The sequence below is a fragment of the Blennius ocellaris genome (assembly GCF_963422515.1).
Source record: "Blennius ocellaris genome assembly, chromosome: 16".
Lineage (NCBI taxonomy): Eukaryota > Metazoa > Chordata > Actinopteri > Blenniiformes > Blenniidae > Blennius > Blennius ocellaris.
Window position 1 is genome coordinate 391,769 of NC_137665.1, and position 12,500 is coordinate 404,268.

At 44.9% G+C, this 12,500-nt stretch overlaps 1 protein-coding gene across 1 annotated transcript in view; it reads left to right on the forward strand.

The window, feature by feature from the left end:
- Positions 1-7,665, forward strand: part of mpp2a (MAGUK p55 scaffold protein 2a) — a 16,655-nt gene extending 8,990 nt beyond the window's left edge. Inside the window, exons 7-14 of the mRNA XM_080511132.1 lie at positions 3,008-3,127; positions 3,607-3,738; positions 3,884-3,986; positions 4,898-4,966; positions 5,091-5,252; positions 5,331-5,533; positions 6,204-6,332; positions 6,588-7,665. Coding sequence (XP_080367258.1) covers positions 3,008-3,127; positions 3,607-3,738; positions 3,884-3,986; positions 4,898-4,966; positions 5,091-5,252; positions 5,331-5,533; positions 6,204-6,332; positions 6,588-6,764 — 1,095 coding nt within the window. The 3' untranslated portion in view covers positions 6,765-7,665. The remainder of the gene's footprint in view (positions 1-3,007; positions 3,128-3,606; positions 3,739-3,883; positions 3,987-4,897; positions 4,967-5,090; positions 5,253-5,330; positions 5,534-6,203; positions 6,333-6,587) is intronic.
- Positions 7,666-12,500: the final 4,835 nt, after the last annotated feature.

Genomic DNA, 12,500 nt, shown 5'->3' on the forward strand with positions numbered 1-12,500 from the left:
GTCTCTATGAACACGTCTCTCTGAACTCGTCTCTATGAACACGTCTCTATGAACACGTCTCTATGAACACGTCTCTATGAACACGTCTCTCTGAACACGTCTCTATGAACTCGTCTCTCTGAACACGTCTCTATGAACACGTCTCTCTGAACACGTCTCTATGAACTCGTCTCTATGACCACGTCTCTCTGAACACGTCTCTATGAACTCGTCTCTCTGAACACGTCTCTATGAACACGTCTCTATGAACACGTCTCTATGAACACGTCTCTCTGAACACGTCTCTATGAACACGTCTCTATGAACACGTCTCTATGACCACGTCTCTCTGAACACGTCTCTATGAACTCGTCTCTATGAACACGTCTCTATGACCACGTCTCTCTGAACACGTCTCTATGACCACGTCTCTATGACCACGTCTCTCTGAACACGTCTCTATGAACTCGTCTCTCTGAACACGTCTCTATGAACACGTCTCTCTGAACACGTCTCTATGAACTCGTCTCTATGAACTCGTCTCTATGAACACGTCTCTATGAACACGTCTCTATGAACACGCCTCTCTGAACACGTCTCTATGAACACGCCTCTCTGAACACGTCTCTATGAACACGTCTCTCTGAACACGTCTCTCTGAACTCGTCTCTATGCACACGTCTCTATGAACACGTCTCTATGAACACGTCTCTATGAACACGCCTCTCTGAACACGTCTCTATGAACACGTCTCTATGAACACGTCTCTCTGAACACGTCTCTATGAACACGTCTCTATGAACACGCCTCTCTGAACACGTCTCTATGAACACGTCTCTCTGAACACGTCTCTATGAACTCGTCTCTATGAACACGTCTCTATGAACTCGTCTCTATGAACACGTCTCTCTGAACTCGTCTCTATGAACTCGTCTCTATGAACACGTCTCTATGAACACGTCTCTATGAACACGTCTCTCTGAACACGTCTCTCTGAACACGTCTCTATGAACACGTCTCTCTGAACACGTCTCTATGAACACGTCTCTATGAACTCGTCTCTATGAACACGTCTCTCTGAACACGTCTCTCTGAACTCGTCTCTATGAACACGTCTCTATGAACATGTCTCTCTGAACACGTCTCTCTGAACACGTCTCTATGAACACGTCTCTATGAACTCGTCTCTATGAACTCGTCTCTATGAACACGTCTCTATGAACTCGTCTCTATGAACTCGTCTCTCTGAACACGTCTCTATGAACACGTCTCTATGAACACGTCTCTATGAACTCGTCTCTATGAACTCGTCTCTATGAACACGTCTCTATGAACTCGTCTCTATGAACTCGTCTCTATGAACACGTCTCTATGAACTCGTCTCTATGAACTCGTCTCTATGAACACGTCTCTATGAACACGTCTCTATGAACACGCCTCTCTGAACACGTCTCTATGAACACGCCTCTCTGAACACGTCTCTATGAACACGTCTCTCTGAACACGTCTCTCTGAACTCGTCTCTATGCACACGTCTCTATGAACACGTCTCTATGAACACGTCTCTATGAACACGCCTCTCTGAACACGTCTCTCTGAACACGTCTCTATGAACACGTCTCTCTGAACACGTCTCTATGAACTCGTCTCTATGAACACGTCTCTATGAACACGTCTCTATGAACACGTCTCTATGAACACGCCTCTCTGAACACGTCTCTATGAACACGTCTCTCTGAACACGTCTCTATGAACACGTCTCTATGAACACGTCTCTATGAACACGTCTCTATGAACACGTCTCTATGAACTCGTCTCTCTGAACACGTCTCTCTGAACACGTCTCTCTGAACTCGTCTCTATGAACACGTCTCTATGAACACGTCTCTATGAACACGTCTCTCTGAACACGTCTCTATGAACACGTCTCTATGAACACGTCTCTATGAACACGCCTCTCTGAACACGCCTCTATGAACACGTCTCTCTGAACACGTCTCTATGAACACGTCTCTCTGAACACGTCTCTATGAACACGTCTCTATGAACACGTCTCTCTGAACACGTCTCTATGAACACGTTTCTATGAACTCGTCTCTATGAACACGTCTCTCTGAACACGTCTCTCTGAACTCGTCTCTATGAACACGTCTCTATGAACACGTCTCTATGAACTCGTCTCTATGAACACGTCTCTCTGAACTCGTCTCTATGAACACGTCTCTATGAACTCGTCTCTATGAACTCGTCTCTATGAACACGTCTCTATGAACACGTCTCTATGAACTCGTCTCTATGAACACGTCTCTATGAACACGTCTCTATGAACTCGTCTCTATGAACTCGTCTCTATGAACTCGTCTCTATGAACACGTCTCTATGAACTCGTCTCTATGAACTCGTCTCTATGAACTCGTCTCTATGAACACGTCTCTATGAACTCGTCTCTATGAACTCGTCTCTATGAGTTCGTCTCTATGAACACGTCTCTATGAACTCGTCTCTATGAACACGTCTCTATGAACTCGTCTCTATGAACTCGTCTCTATGAACACGTCTCTATGAACTCGTCTCTATGAACACGTCTGTATGAACACGTCTCTATGAACACGTCTCTATGAACTCGTCTCTATGAACACGTCTCTATGAACTCGTCTCTATGAACTCGTCTCTATGAACACGTCTCTATGAACTCGTCTCTATGAACTCGTCTCTATGAACACGTCTCTATGAACACGTCTCTATGAACACGTCTGTATGAACACGTCTCTATGAACACGTCTCTATGAACTCGTCTCTATGAACACGTCTCTATGAACTCGTCTCTATGAACTCGTCTCTATGAACACGTCTCTATGAACACGTCTCTATGAAGACAACCTTTAAAGGAGAGTTTCTCTCGAGCCGCTCTGGCCACATGACCGCTGACGTCAGACATTCAACCCGCCGCTCCAACATGAGCCATAAATAAAGTTGATTGATTGATTGATTGATTGATTGATTGATTGTCTTGGCTGGTTGTGTTCAGGTGAATGGACGGGAGGTGGGCCGGGACCCCCGGGTGCTGCAGGAGGAGCTGCAGGCTGCCAGTGGAAGTGTTGTTCTGAAGATCCTGCCCAGCTACCATGAAGCCATACCCCCCCGACAGGTGAGGCACAACCAGACGCACCGCTCACCTGAGACTCGCCTGAGACTCGCCTGAGACTCGCCTGAGGCTCGCCTGAGACTCGCCTGAGGCTCACCTGAGACTCACCTGAGACTCGCCTGAGGCTCACCTGAGACTCGCCTGAGACTCACCTGAGACTCATCTGAGACTCACCTGAGACTCACCTGAGACTCGCCTGAGGCTCACCTGAGGCTCACCTGAGACTCAGCTGAGACTCGCCTGAGACTGACCTTCAAGAGTCACTGGAGGGAATTCCATTAACCCCCCCCCCCCCCCACGGACCAGTTCTCTGTTAACCCCCCCACCACCACCCCCACCGGACCAGTTCTCCGTTACCCCCCCCCCCCCCCCACGGACCAGTTCTCCGTTAACCCCCCCCACCACCACCCCCACCGGACCAGTTCTCCGTTAACCCCCCCACCCCCACCCCCCCTGCTAACCACAGCCTGTCCCTGTTTCAGGTGTTCTTCAAGTGTCACTATGACTACGACCCGGCCAATGACAACCTGATTCCCTGTAAGGAGGCGGGGCTACGCTTTGAGACGGGGGACATCCTGCAGATCGTCAACCAGGACGACGTCAACTGGTGGCAGGTACCAAAACACACCGAGACCAGTTCTACCGGGGGCTCTGGAGACCCTCTGGAGACTAGCTGTGTGTGTGTGTGTGTGTGTGTGTGTGTGTGTGTGTGTGTGTGTGTGTGTGTGTGTGTGTGTGTGTGTGTGTGTGTGTGTGCAGGCTCTCCACGTGGAGGGCGGCAGCGCAGGCCTCATTCCCTCCCAGACGCTGGAGGAGAAGAGGAAAGCCTTCGTGAAGAGAGACGTGGAGCTCCCCCCTGCAGGTGACGCCTCCACCGCCCCCTGGTGGTCACACTCTGCACTTCCTCTTCACAATAAACAAGCAGAAGGTTCCTGTGTTTACATGTTTACATGTTTACATGTTCAAGAAATAAGATGGAGGTAACGGGAACTTACACAGAGGTATTATTATATTATGGAATTATATTATATATTATGTTTATATAATGTAATGTTGACTTTAGATATTTACAATAAACACTCACAACCTCCAGGTATTATTTAGTGATAACAGTAAATGCTTGTCTCATGTAGGACGTCCTCAGAGGAAAGATGTCTCATGTAGGACGTCCTCAGAGGAAAGATGTCTCATGTAGGACGTCCTCAGAGGAAAGATGTCTCATGTAGGACGTCCTCAGAGGAAAGGTGTCTCATGTAGGACGTCCTCAGAGGAAAGGTGTCTCATGTAGGATGTCCTCAGAGGAAAGATGTCTCATGTAGGATGTCCTCAGAGGAAAGGTGTCTCATGTAGGATGTCCTCAGAGGAAAGATGTCTCATGTAGGACGTCCTCAGAGGAAAGGTGTCTCATGTAGGATGTCCTCAGAGGAAAGGTGTCTCATGTAGGATGTCCTCAGAGGAAAGATGTCTCATGTAGGACGTCCTCAGAGGAAAGATGTCTCATGTAGGACGTCCTCAGAGGAAAGATGTCTCATGTAGGATGTCCTCAGAGGAAAGATGTCTCATGTAGGACGTCCTCAGAGGAAAGGTGTCTCATGTAGGATGTCCTCAGAGGAAAGATGTCTCATGTAGGACGTCCTCAGAGGAAAGATGTCTCATGTAGGACGTCCTCAGAGGAAAGATGTCTCATGTAGGACGTCCTCAGAAGAAGGATTTCCAGGGAGCTGATTGGACGATCTGGATGGGGGCCGGCTCACTGACACTGTTCTCTCATAGGAAATCTTTGTTCCGGCGTTGGAGGGAAGAAGAAGAAGAAGATGATGTATGTGACCACAAAGAATGCAGGTGACTGACCTTTGACCTCTGCTTTAACCTGGGCTCCTCCCCTCCCCTCAGCCCCTCCCCTCAGCTCAGCTCCTCCCCCCTCATCCCCCCCAGTTCCTCATCCATCCGTCATGTCTCCTCTCAGAGTTTGACAGACACGAGATTCTGCTCTACGAGGAAGTGGCCAAGGTGCCGCCTTTCAAGAGGAAAACGCTGATCCTGATTGGTGCCCAGGGCGTGGGCCGGCGCCGGCTGAAGAGCCAGCTGCTGCTGAGGGACCCGCAGCTGTTTGGCACCACCATTCCATGTAGGAGGCGTTGAAGACAGACGGCGTCCTGCACGCCGCCGCCGCCGTGACAACCTGTGTTTGATCTCGTGCGTCCAGACACGTCTCGGAAACCCAAGAAAGGCGAGCGCGAGAGTCGGATGTTTGGCTTCACGAGTCGCAGCAAGATGGAGGCCGACATCAAGAACGGGCGCTACCTGGAGCACGGCGAGTACGAGGGGAACCTGTACGGGCTGAAGATGGACTCCATACACGAGGTGGTGGAGGCGGGACGCGTCTGCATCCTGGACGCCAACCCTCAGGTGAGCCGTGTCCGGAGGTGGAATCACCTCCAGCTGAGCAACGTCCACAGACGTCCACAGACGTCCACAGACGTCCACAGACGTCCACAGACGTCAAAGCAATCTGGACGTCTATTGGACATCCAGAACTCGTTGACAAATGGCATAAAAATGATGGACGTTATAAAAAAAGAGTCTGTTCAGTCCAACTGCCTGTATGATTATTGATTTGTCGTTAAAATAATGAGGAAGTCGGTCATGACAGGCCAGAGGAGACGGCAGCAGAAGTTTAATGTCTGAGTTATGACCTTTTATTGTTTAGGTCACAAAACTGTGTTTTTGAAGAAGGTCTAACAACAGCAGCCTTGTGGGGCAAACGACGTAACGTCACGGTATTTTGGTCCAAAGTTGTTCACCTTTAGGAAATTTATCTTCTCAACAAAATGTCTTGAAATGATGAAAATACATTTGAAAATAAAAGAGAGATTAGAGAAAATATATGAGCTGAAACCCACATTTCATTCATAAATACCTCTTAAACCGCAATACTTAATGCACATTGTGTGTGTGTGTGTGTGTGTGTGTGTGTGTGTGTGTGTGTGTGTGTGTGTGTGTGTGTGTGTGTGTGTGTGTGTGTGTGTGTGTGTGTGTGTGTGTGTGTGTGTGTGTGTGTGTGTGTGTGTGTGTTCAGTCCCTCAAAGTGCTGCGGACCTCTGAGTTCCTGCCCTACGTGGTCTTCCTGCAGTCGCCGGACTTCGAGGTGCTGAAGGCCATGAACCAGTCGGCGGCGGAGGCCGGAGTGGTCGCCAAGACGCTGACGGTACGACGCCTCACACACACACACACACACACACACACACACACACACACAGCCCTCCACATCTTACTCGTGAGAAGCTTCCGGTCTGAGTTGAGTCGCCTTGCAGAGAATTGTAACTTGTAATGTGGGAATGTGGTGGTTTGTGCGATCGTCCTGGAAGAAAGTTGTCCAGTTGGCGACTCGGCTGATGAACCAGTCCAGGTCAAGGATGAGTGACGCCACGCAGTGACCATGTTGTTCCTTGGTTCTGGTCAGGACGGAGAACTGCGGAGAACCTGCAGTGAGAGCGCTAAAATCCAGGCGGCCTGCGGACACTACTTCGACCTCAGCATCGTCAACGACAACCTGGACGAGACCTACCGCACCGTCAAGGCCGCCCTGGAGACCGTCTCCAAGAACCCTCAGTGGGTCCCTGTGACCTGGGTCTTCTAGATGGGGGGGCCTCATCCAGACTCCCCCAGTCACCAGATTTACCCTTAGCATTAGCTTAGCATTAGCTTAGCATGGTGACACAGACCAAGAGGGATCAAATGAATGTTAACAACCTTGTTCAAATAGTGTGTGTGTGTGTGTGTGTGTGTGTGTGTGTGTGTGTGTGTGTGTGTGTGTGTGTGTGTGTGTGTGTGTGTGTGTGTGTATACCACTGCCACCATGTGGGGACAATAAGTAAGCTTTGGTTTCAGGCGTTCTCAGAGTTTTGTATGTTTTTGTACATCGTGCCATTACGGACGTCCATTGTTTACACTGTTTACATTGTTTACACTGTTTACATTATTAACATTGTTTACATGATTGTTTACACTGTTTACATTATTTACATTATTGTTTACACTGTTTACATTATTTACACTATTTACATTGTTTACATTATTTACATGGTTTACACTGTTTACATTGTTTACACTGTTTACATTATTTACACTATTTGCATTGTTTACATTATTTACACTGTTTACATTGTTTACACTGTTTACATTATTTACACTGTTTACATTATTTACATTATTTACACTGTTTACATTATTTACATTGTTTACATTATTTACATTATTTACACGGTTTACATTATTTACATTGTTTACATTGTTTACATTATTTACATTTTTACACTGTTTACATTGTTTACATTGTTTACATTATTTACACTGTTTACATTGTTTACACTGTTTACATTATTTACATTATTTACACTGTTTACATTGTTTACACGGAGCAGGACTTTGTTCCTGGTCTCAGATCAGTCCATGTTTCATCTGCAGCAGCGTGCAGCTCCAGGAACAACAGCCACCACTGCCCCCTGCAGGCCAATGGTTTCACTTTTCAATGTTTTCAATCTGTCTTTCATACAGTAAGAACATGAAGTCTTGAAATGAAACGTTGTTAAAGATTCCAGACTGTAAAGTCATTTTAATAAAACTTTTAAACTGCTGCCTCGTTAATAAAACTACTGAAGTCAGAGAAAGAAGAACCAGGCCCCCTGCTGCCTCGTTAATAAAACTACTGAAGTCAGAGGAAGAAGAACCAGGCCTCCTGCTGCCGCCTCGTCGCCTCGGGAGGAAGAGAACCAGAACCAGAACCAGAACCAGAAGACATGACGGACGACTGCAGGGGAAGAACAGCAGCTTCTTTGTGTCGTTCATGACCAACCTGTTAGCCTCACCGCTAGCCTCATGACCAACCTGTTAGCCTCACCGCTAGCCTCATGACCAACCTGTTAGACCCATTGGCCCCAGGACCGACCCGTTGGCCCCAGGACAGACCCGTTGGCCCCAGGACAGACCCGTTGGCCCCAGGACCGATCCGTTGGCCCCAGGACCGATCCGTTGGCCCCAGGACAGACCCGTTGGCCCCAGGACAGACCCGTTGGCCAGATCGACACCAGCTGAGAAGTGTTTGGCGGCACCACTCCTGAATCACACTGTGCTTTGGTTTGATTTGTACAACTGCCATTGATGCAGTAAGACTTTGATCTCGGCCTTTGAAACACTTTGAACTGCAGAGTCAGCTTCCTGCACGCAGAGATTCTTGAGCTTGCTCAACATGTGGAGCTGCACCACAGCTGGATGATCTCCTAGGCACTGACGAGGTTAGTTACTAGTTCAGCCTGGAGTTTACCACCAATGGTCAGATTCAGAGTGCAGAAGTCTGCATCTCTACGTTTTGGTAAGTTGTTGTCCCTGAAATATAAACAGAACCCGACTGAGAGCAGCGGCGTAGGTCATGTGACGTGTACAGACTCTATCAAGTCAGTGGTTGTGGAGGGTCATGTGACGTGTACAGACTCTATCAAGTCAGTGGTTGTGGAGGGTCATGTGACGTGTACAGACTCTATCAGGTCTGTGGTTGTGGAGGGTCATGTGACGTGTACAGACTCTATCTAGCAGGTCTGTGGTTGTGGAGGGTCATGTGACGTGTACAGACTCTATCAGGTCTGAGGTTGTGGAGGGTCATGTGACGTGTACAGACTCTATCTAGCAGGTCTGTGGTTGTGGAGGGTCATGTGACGTGTATAGACTCTATCAGGTCTGTGGTTGTGGAGGGTCATGTGACGTGTACAGACTCTATCTAGCAGGTCTGTGGTTGTGGAGGGTCATGTGACGTGTATAGACTCTATCAGGTCTGTGGTTGTGGAGGGTCATGTGACGTGTACAGACTCTATCTAGCAGGTCTGTGGTTGTGGAGGGTCATGTGACGTGTATAGACTCTATCAGGTCTGTAGTTGTGGAGGGTCATGTGACGTCTACAGACTGTAGCAGGTCTGTAGTTGTGGAAGGTCATGTGACGTGTACAGACTCTATCTAGCAGGTCTGTGGTTGTGGAGGGTCATGTGACGTGTACAGACTCTATCAGGTCTGAGGTTGTGGAGGGTCATGTGACGTGTACAGACTCTATCTAGCAGGTCTGTGGTTGTGGAGGGTCATGTGACGTGTATAGACTCTATCAGGTCTGTGGTTGTGGAGGGTCATGTGACGTCTACAGACTGTAGCAGGTCTGAGGTTGTGGAGGGTCATGTGACGTCTACAGACTGTAGCAGGTCTGTAGTTGTGGAGGGTCATGTGACGTCTACAGACTGTAGCAGGTCTGTAGTTGTGGAGGGTCATGTGACGTGTACAGACTCTATCAGGTCTGTGGTTGTGGAGGGTCATGTGACGTCTACAGACTGTAGCAGGTCTGTAGTTGTGGAGGGTCATGTGACGTGTACAGACTCTATCAGGTCTGTGGTTGTGGAGGGTCATGTGACGTGTACAGACTCTATCTAGCAGGTCTGTGGTTGTGGAGGGTCATGTGACGTGTATAGACTCTATCAGGTCTGTAGTTGTGGAGGGTCATGTGACGTCTACAGACTGTAGCAGGTCTGTAGTTGTGGAGGGTCATGTGACGTCTACAGACTGTAGCAGGTCTGTAGTTGTGGAGGGTCATGTGACGTCTACAGACTGTAGCAGGTCTGTAGTTGTGGAGGGTCATGTGACGTCTACAGAATGTAGCAGGTCTGTAGTTGTGGAGGGTCATGTGACGTCTACAGACTGTAGCAGGTCTGTAGTTGTGGAGGGTCATGTGACGTCTACAGACTGTAGCAGGTCTGTAGTTGTGGAGGGTCATGTGACATCTACAGAATGTAGCAGGTCTGTAGTTGTGGAGGGTCATGTGACGTCTACAGACTGTAGCAGGTCTGTAGTTGAGACTGTGACGTTTCACTGTAACGTTTCGGCTCCAGAATGAAATTAAACTGAATCTGTGGAAAAAAACCTGAAGTGTCTCTTTAAACCGGATCACATGAGGAGGGTCTGAACCTGGGGGGTAATCTGATAAACAATGAAGTACTGCTACTCAGTGAAGTACTCTATGAAGTACTACAGTTTTGTACTAAAACTCAAACGGCTTCAGTTCAGTTTCATTATTTCGTGTTTCGTTTGACAAGCGTCTTGTAATTTCATCTCTTTGTGACCCTTGGGGGTCAAAATACTTCTTTTTGTGTATTTTCTTCATTGGCCACTTTCTTCAGCCTAGAACCATTTTAAAGTATGTAGAGATGTTTAATATGCTTTGTTGGGTTACTGCAATACTTTATCCCAGTCCTGTTTACTCTGTTTAGATCCTCTTTAAATCTAGAAGCTCCTCTGTCCTGAAGCAGCTGTTCTGTTATTGATATTATCATATATGATTGATATTATTGATATTATTATATATTAATGAAATCATTATATATTATTGATATTATCATATATTATTGTTATTATTGATATTATTATATATTAATGATATCATTATATATTATTATATAATATTGATATTGTTATATATTTATGATATTATTATATATTATTGATATTATTGATATCATTATATATCATTGATATTATTATATATTATTGATATCATTCATTGATAATCCACTCAGTGTTTTATTGTCATAATAATGTAATAATTGTATTTATAGGCAAGTTTCAAACCCTCAGAGTTTGTGAAGAAACATAAACACAAAGAAGAAACATAAACAGAAAGAAGAAACATAAACACAAAGAAGAAACATAAACACAAAGAAGAAACATAAACAGAAAGAAGAAATATAAACACAGAGAAGAAACATAAACACAAAGAACAAACATAAACAGAAAGAAGAAACATAAACACAAAGAAGAAACATAAACACAAAGAAGAAACATAAACACAAAGAAGAAACAAACACAAAGAAGAAACATAAACAGAAAGAAGAAACATAAACACAAAGAACAAACATAAACAGAAAGAACAAACATAAACACAAAGAAGAAACATAAACACAAAGAAGAAACATAAACAGAAAGAAGAAACATAAACAGAAAGAAGAAACATAAACACAAAGAAGAAACATAAACACAAAGAAGAAACATAAACACAAAGAAGAAACATAAACACAAAGAAGAAACATAAACAGAAAGAAGAAACATAAACACAAAGAAGAAACAGAAACAGAAAGAAGAAACATAAACACAGAGAAGAAACATAAACACAAAGAAGAAACATAAACAGAATGAAGAAACATAAACACAAAGAAGAAACAGAAACAGAAAGAAGAAACATAAACACAAAGAAGAAACATAAACAGAAAGAAGAAACATAAACACAAAGAAGAAACAGAAACAGAAAGAAGAAACATAAACACAGAGAAGAAACATAAACACAAAGAAGAAACATAAACAGAATGAAGAAACATAAACACAAAGAAGAAACATAAACAGAAAGAACAAACATAAACACAAAGAAGAAACATAAACAGAAAGAAGAAACATAAACAGAAAGAAGAAACATAAACACAGAGAAGAAACATAAACACAGAGAAGAAACATAAACAGAAAGAAGAAACATAAACACAGAGAAGAAACATAAACACAGAGAAGAAACATAAACACAAAGAAGAAACATAAGCACAGAGAAGAAACATAAACACAAAGAAGAAACATAAGCACAAGGAAGAAACATAAACACAGAGAAGAAACATAAACACAGAGAAGAAACATAAACAGAAAGAAGAAACATAAACACAGAGAAGAAACATAAACACAAAGAAGAAACATAAACACAGAGAAGAAACATAAACACAGAGAAGAAACATAAACACAGAGAAGAAACATAAGCACAAGGAAGAAACATAAACACAGAGAAGAAACATAAACACAGAGAAGAAACATAAACACAGAGAAGAAACATAAACACAGAGAAGAAACATAAACACAGAGAAGAAACATAAACAGAAAGAAGAAACATAAACACAAAGAAGAAACATAAACACAAAGAAGAAACATAAACACAAAGAAGAAACATAAACAGAAAGAAGAAACATAAACAGAAAGACGAAACATAAACACAGAGAAGAAAAGTCACCATCTGGTCTAAGAGACATAGAAGACATATCAGAGACATAGAAGACATATCAGAGACATAGAAGACATATCAGAGACATAGAAGACATATCAGAGACATAGAAGACATATCAGAGACATAGAAGACATATCAGAGACATAGAAGACATATCAGAGACATTGACGGTTTCTCCAGCTGATCAGAGTTTTAGGTCTTTGTAGCCGAAGCGTCTCTGAAGCGTCTTTGTGCAGCAGAACCGTCCTGATTTCAAGCCTCCGTCAGGTGATGGAGGAAGTGGTTGGAGGAAGCGGTGCGCCCCGGGCGGCC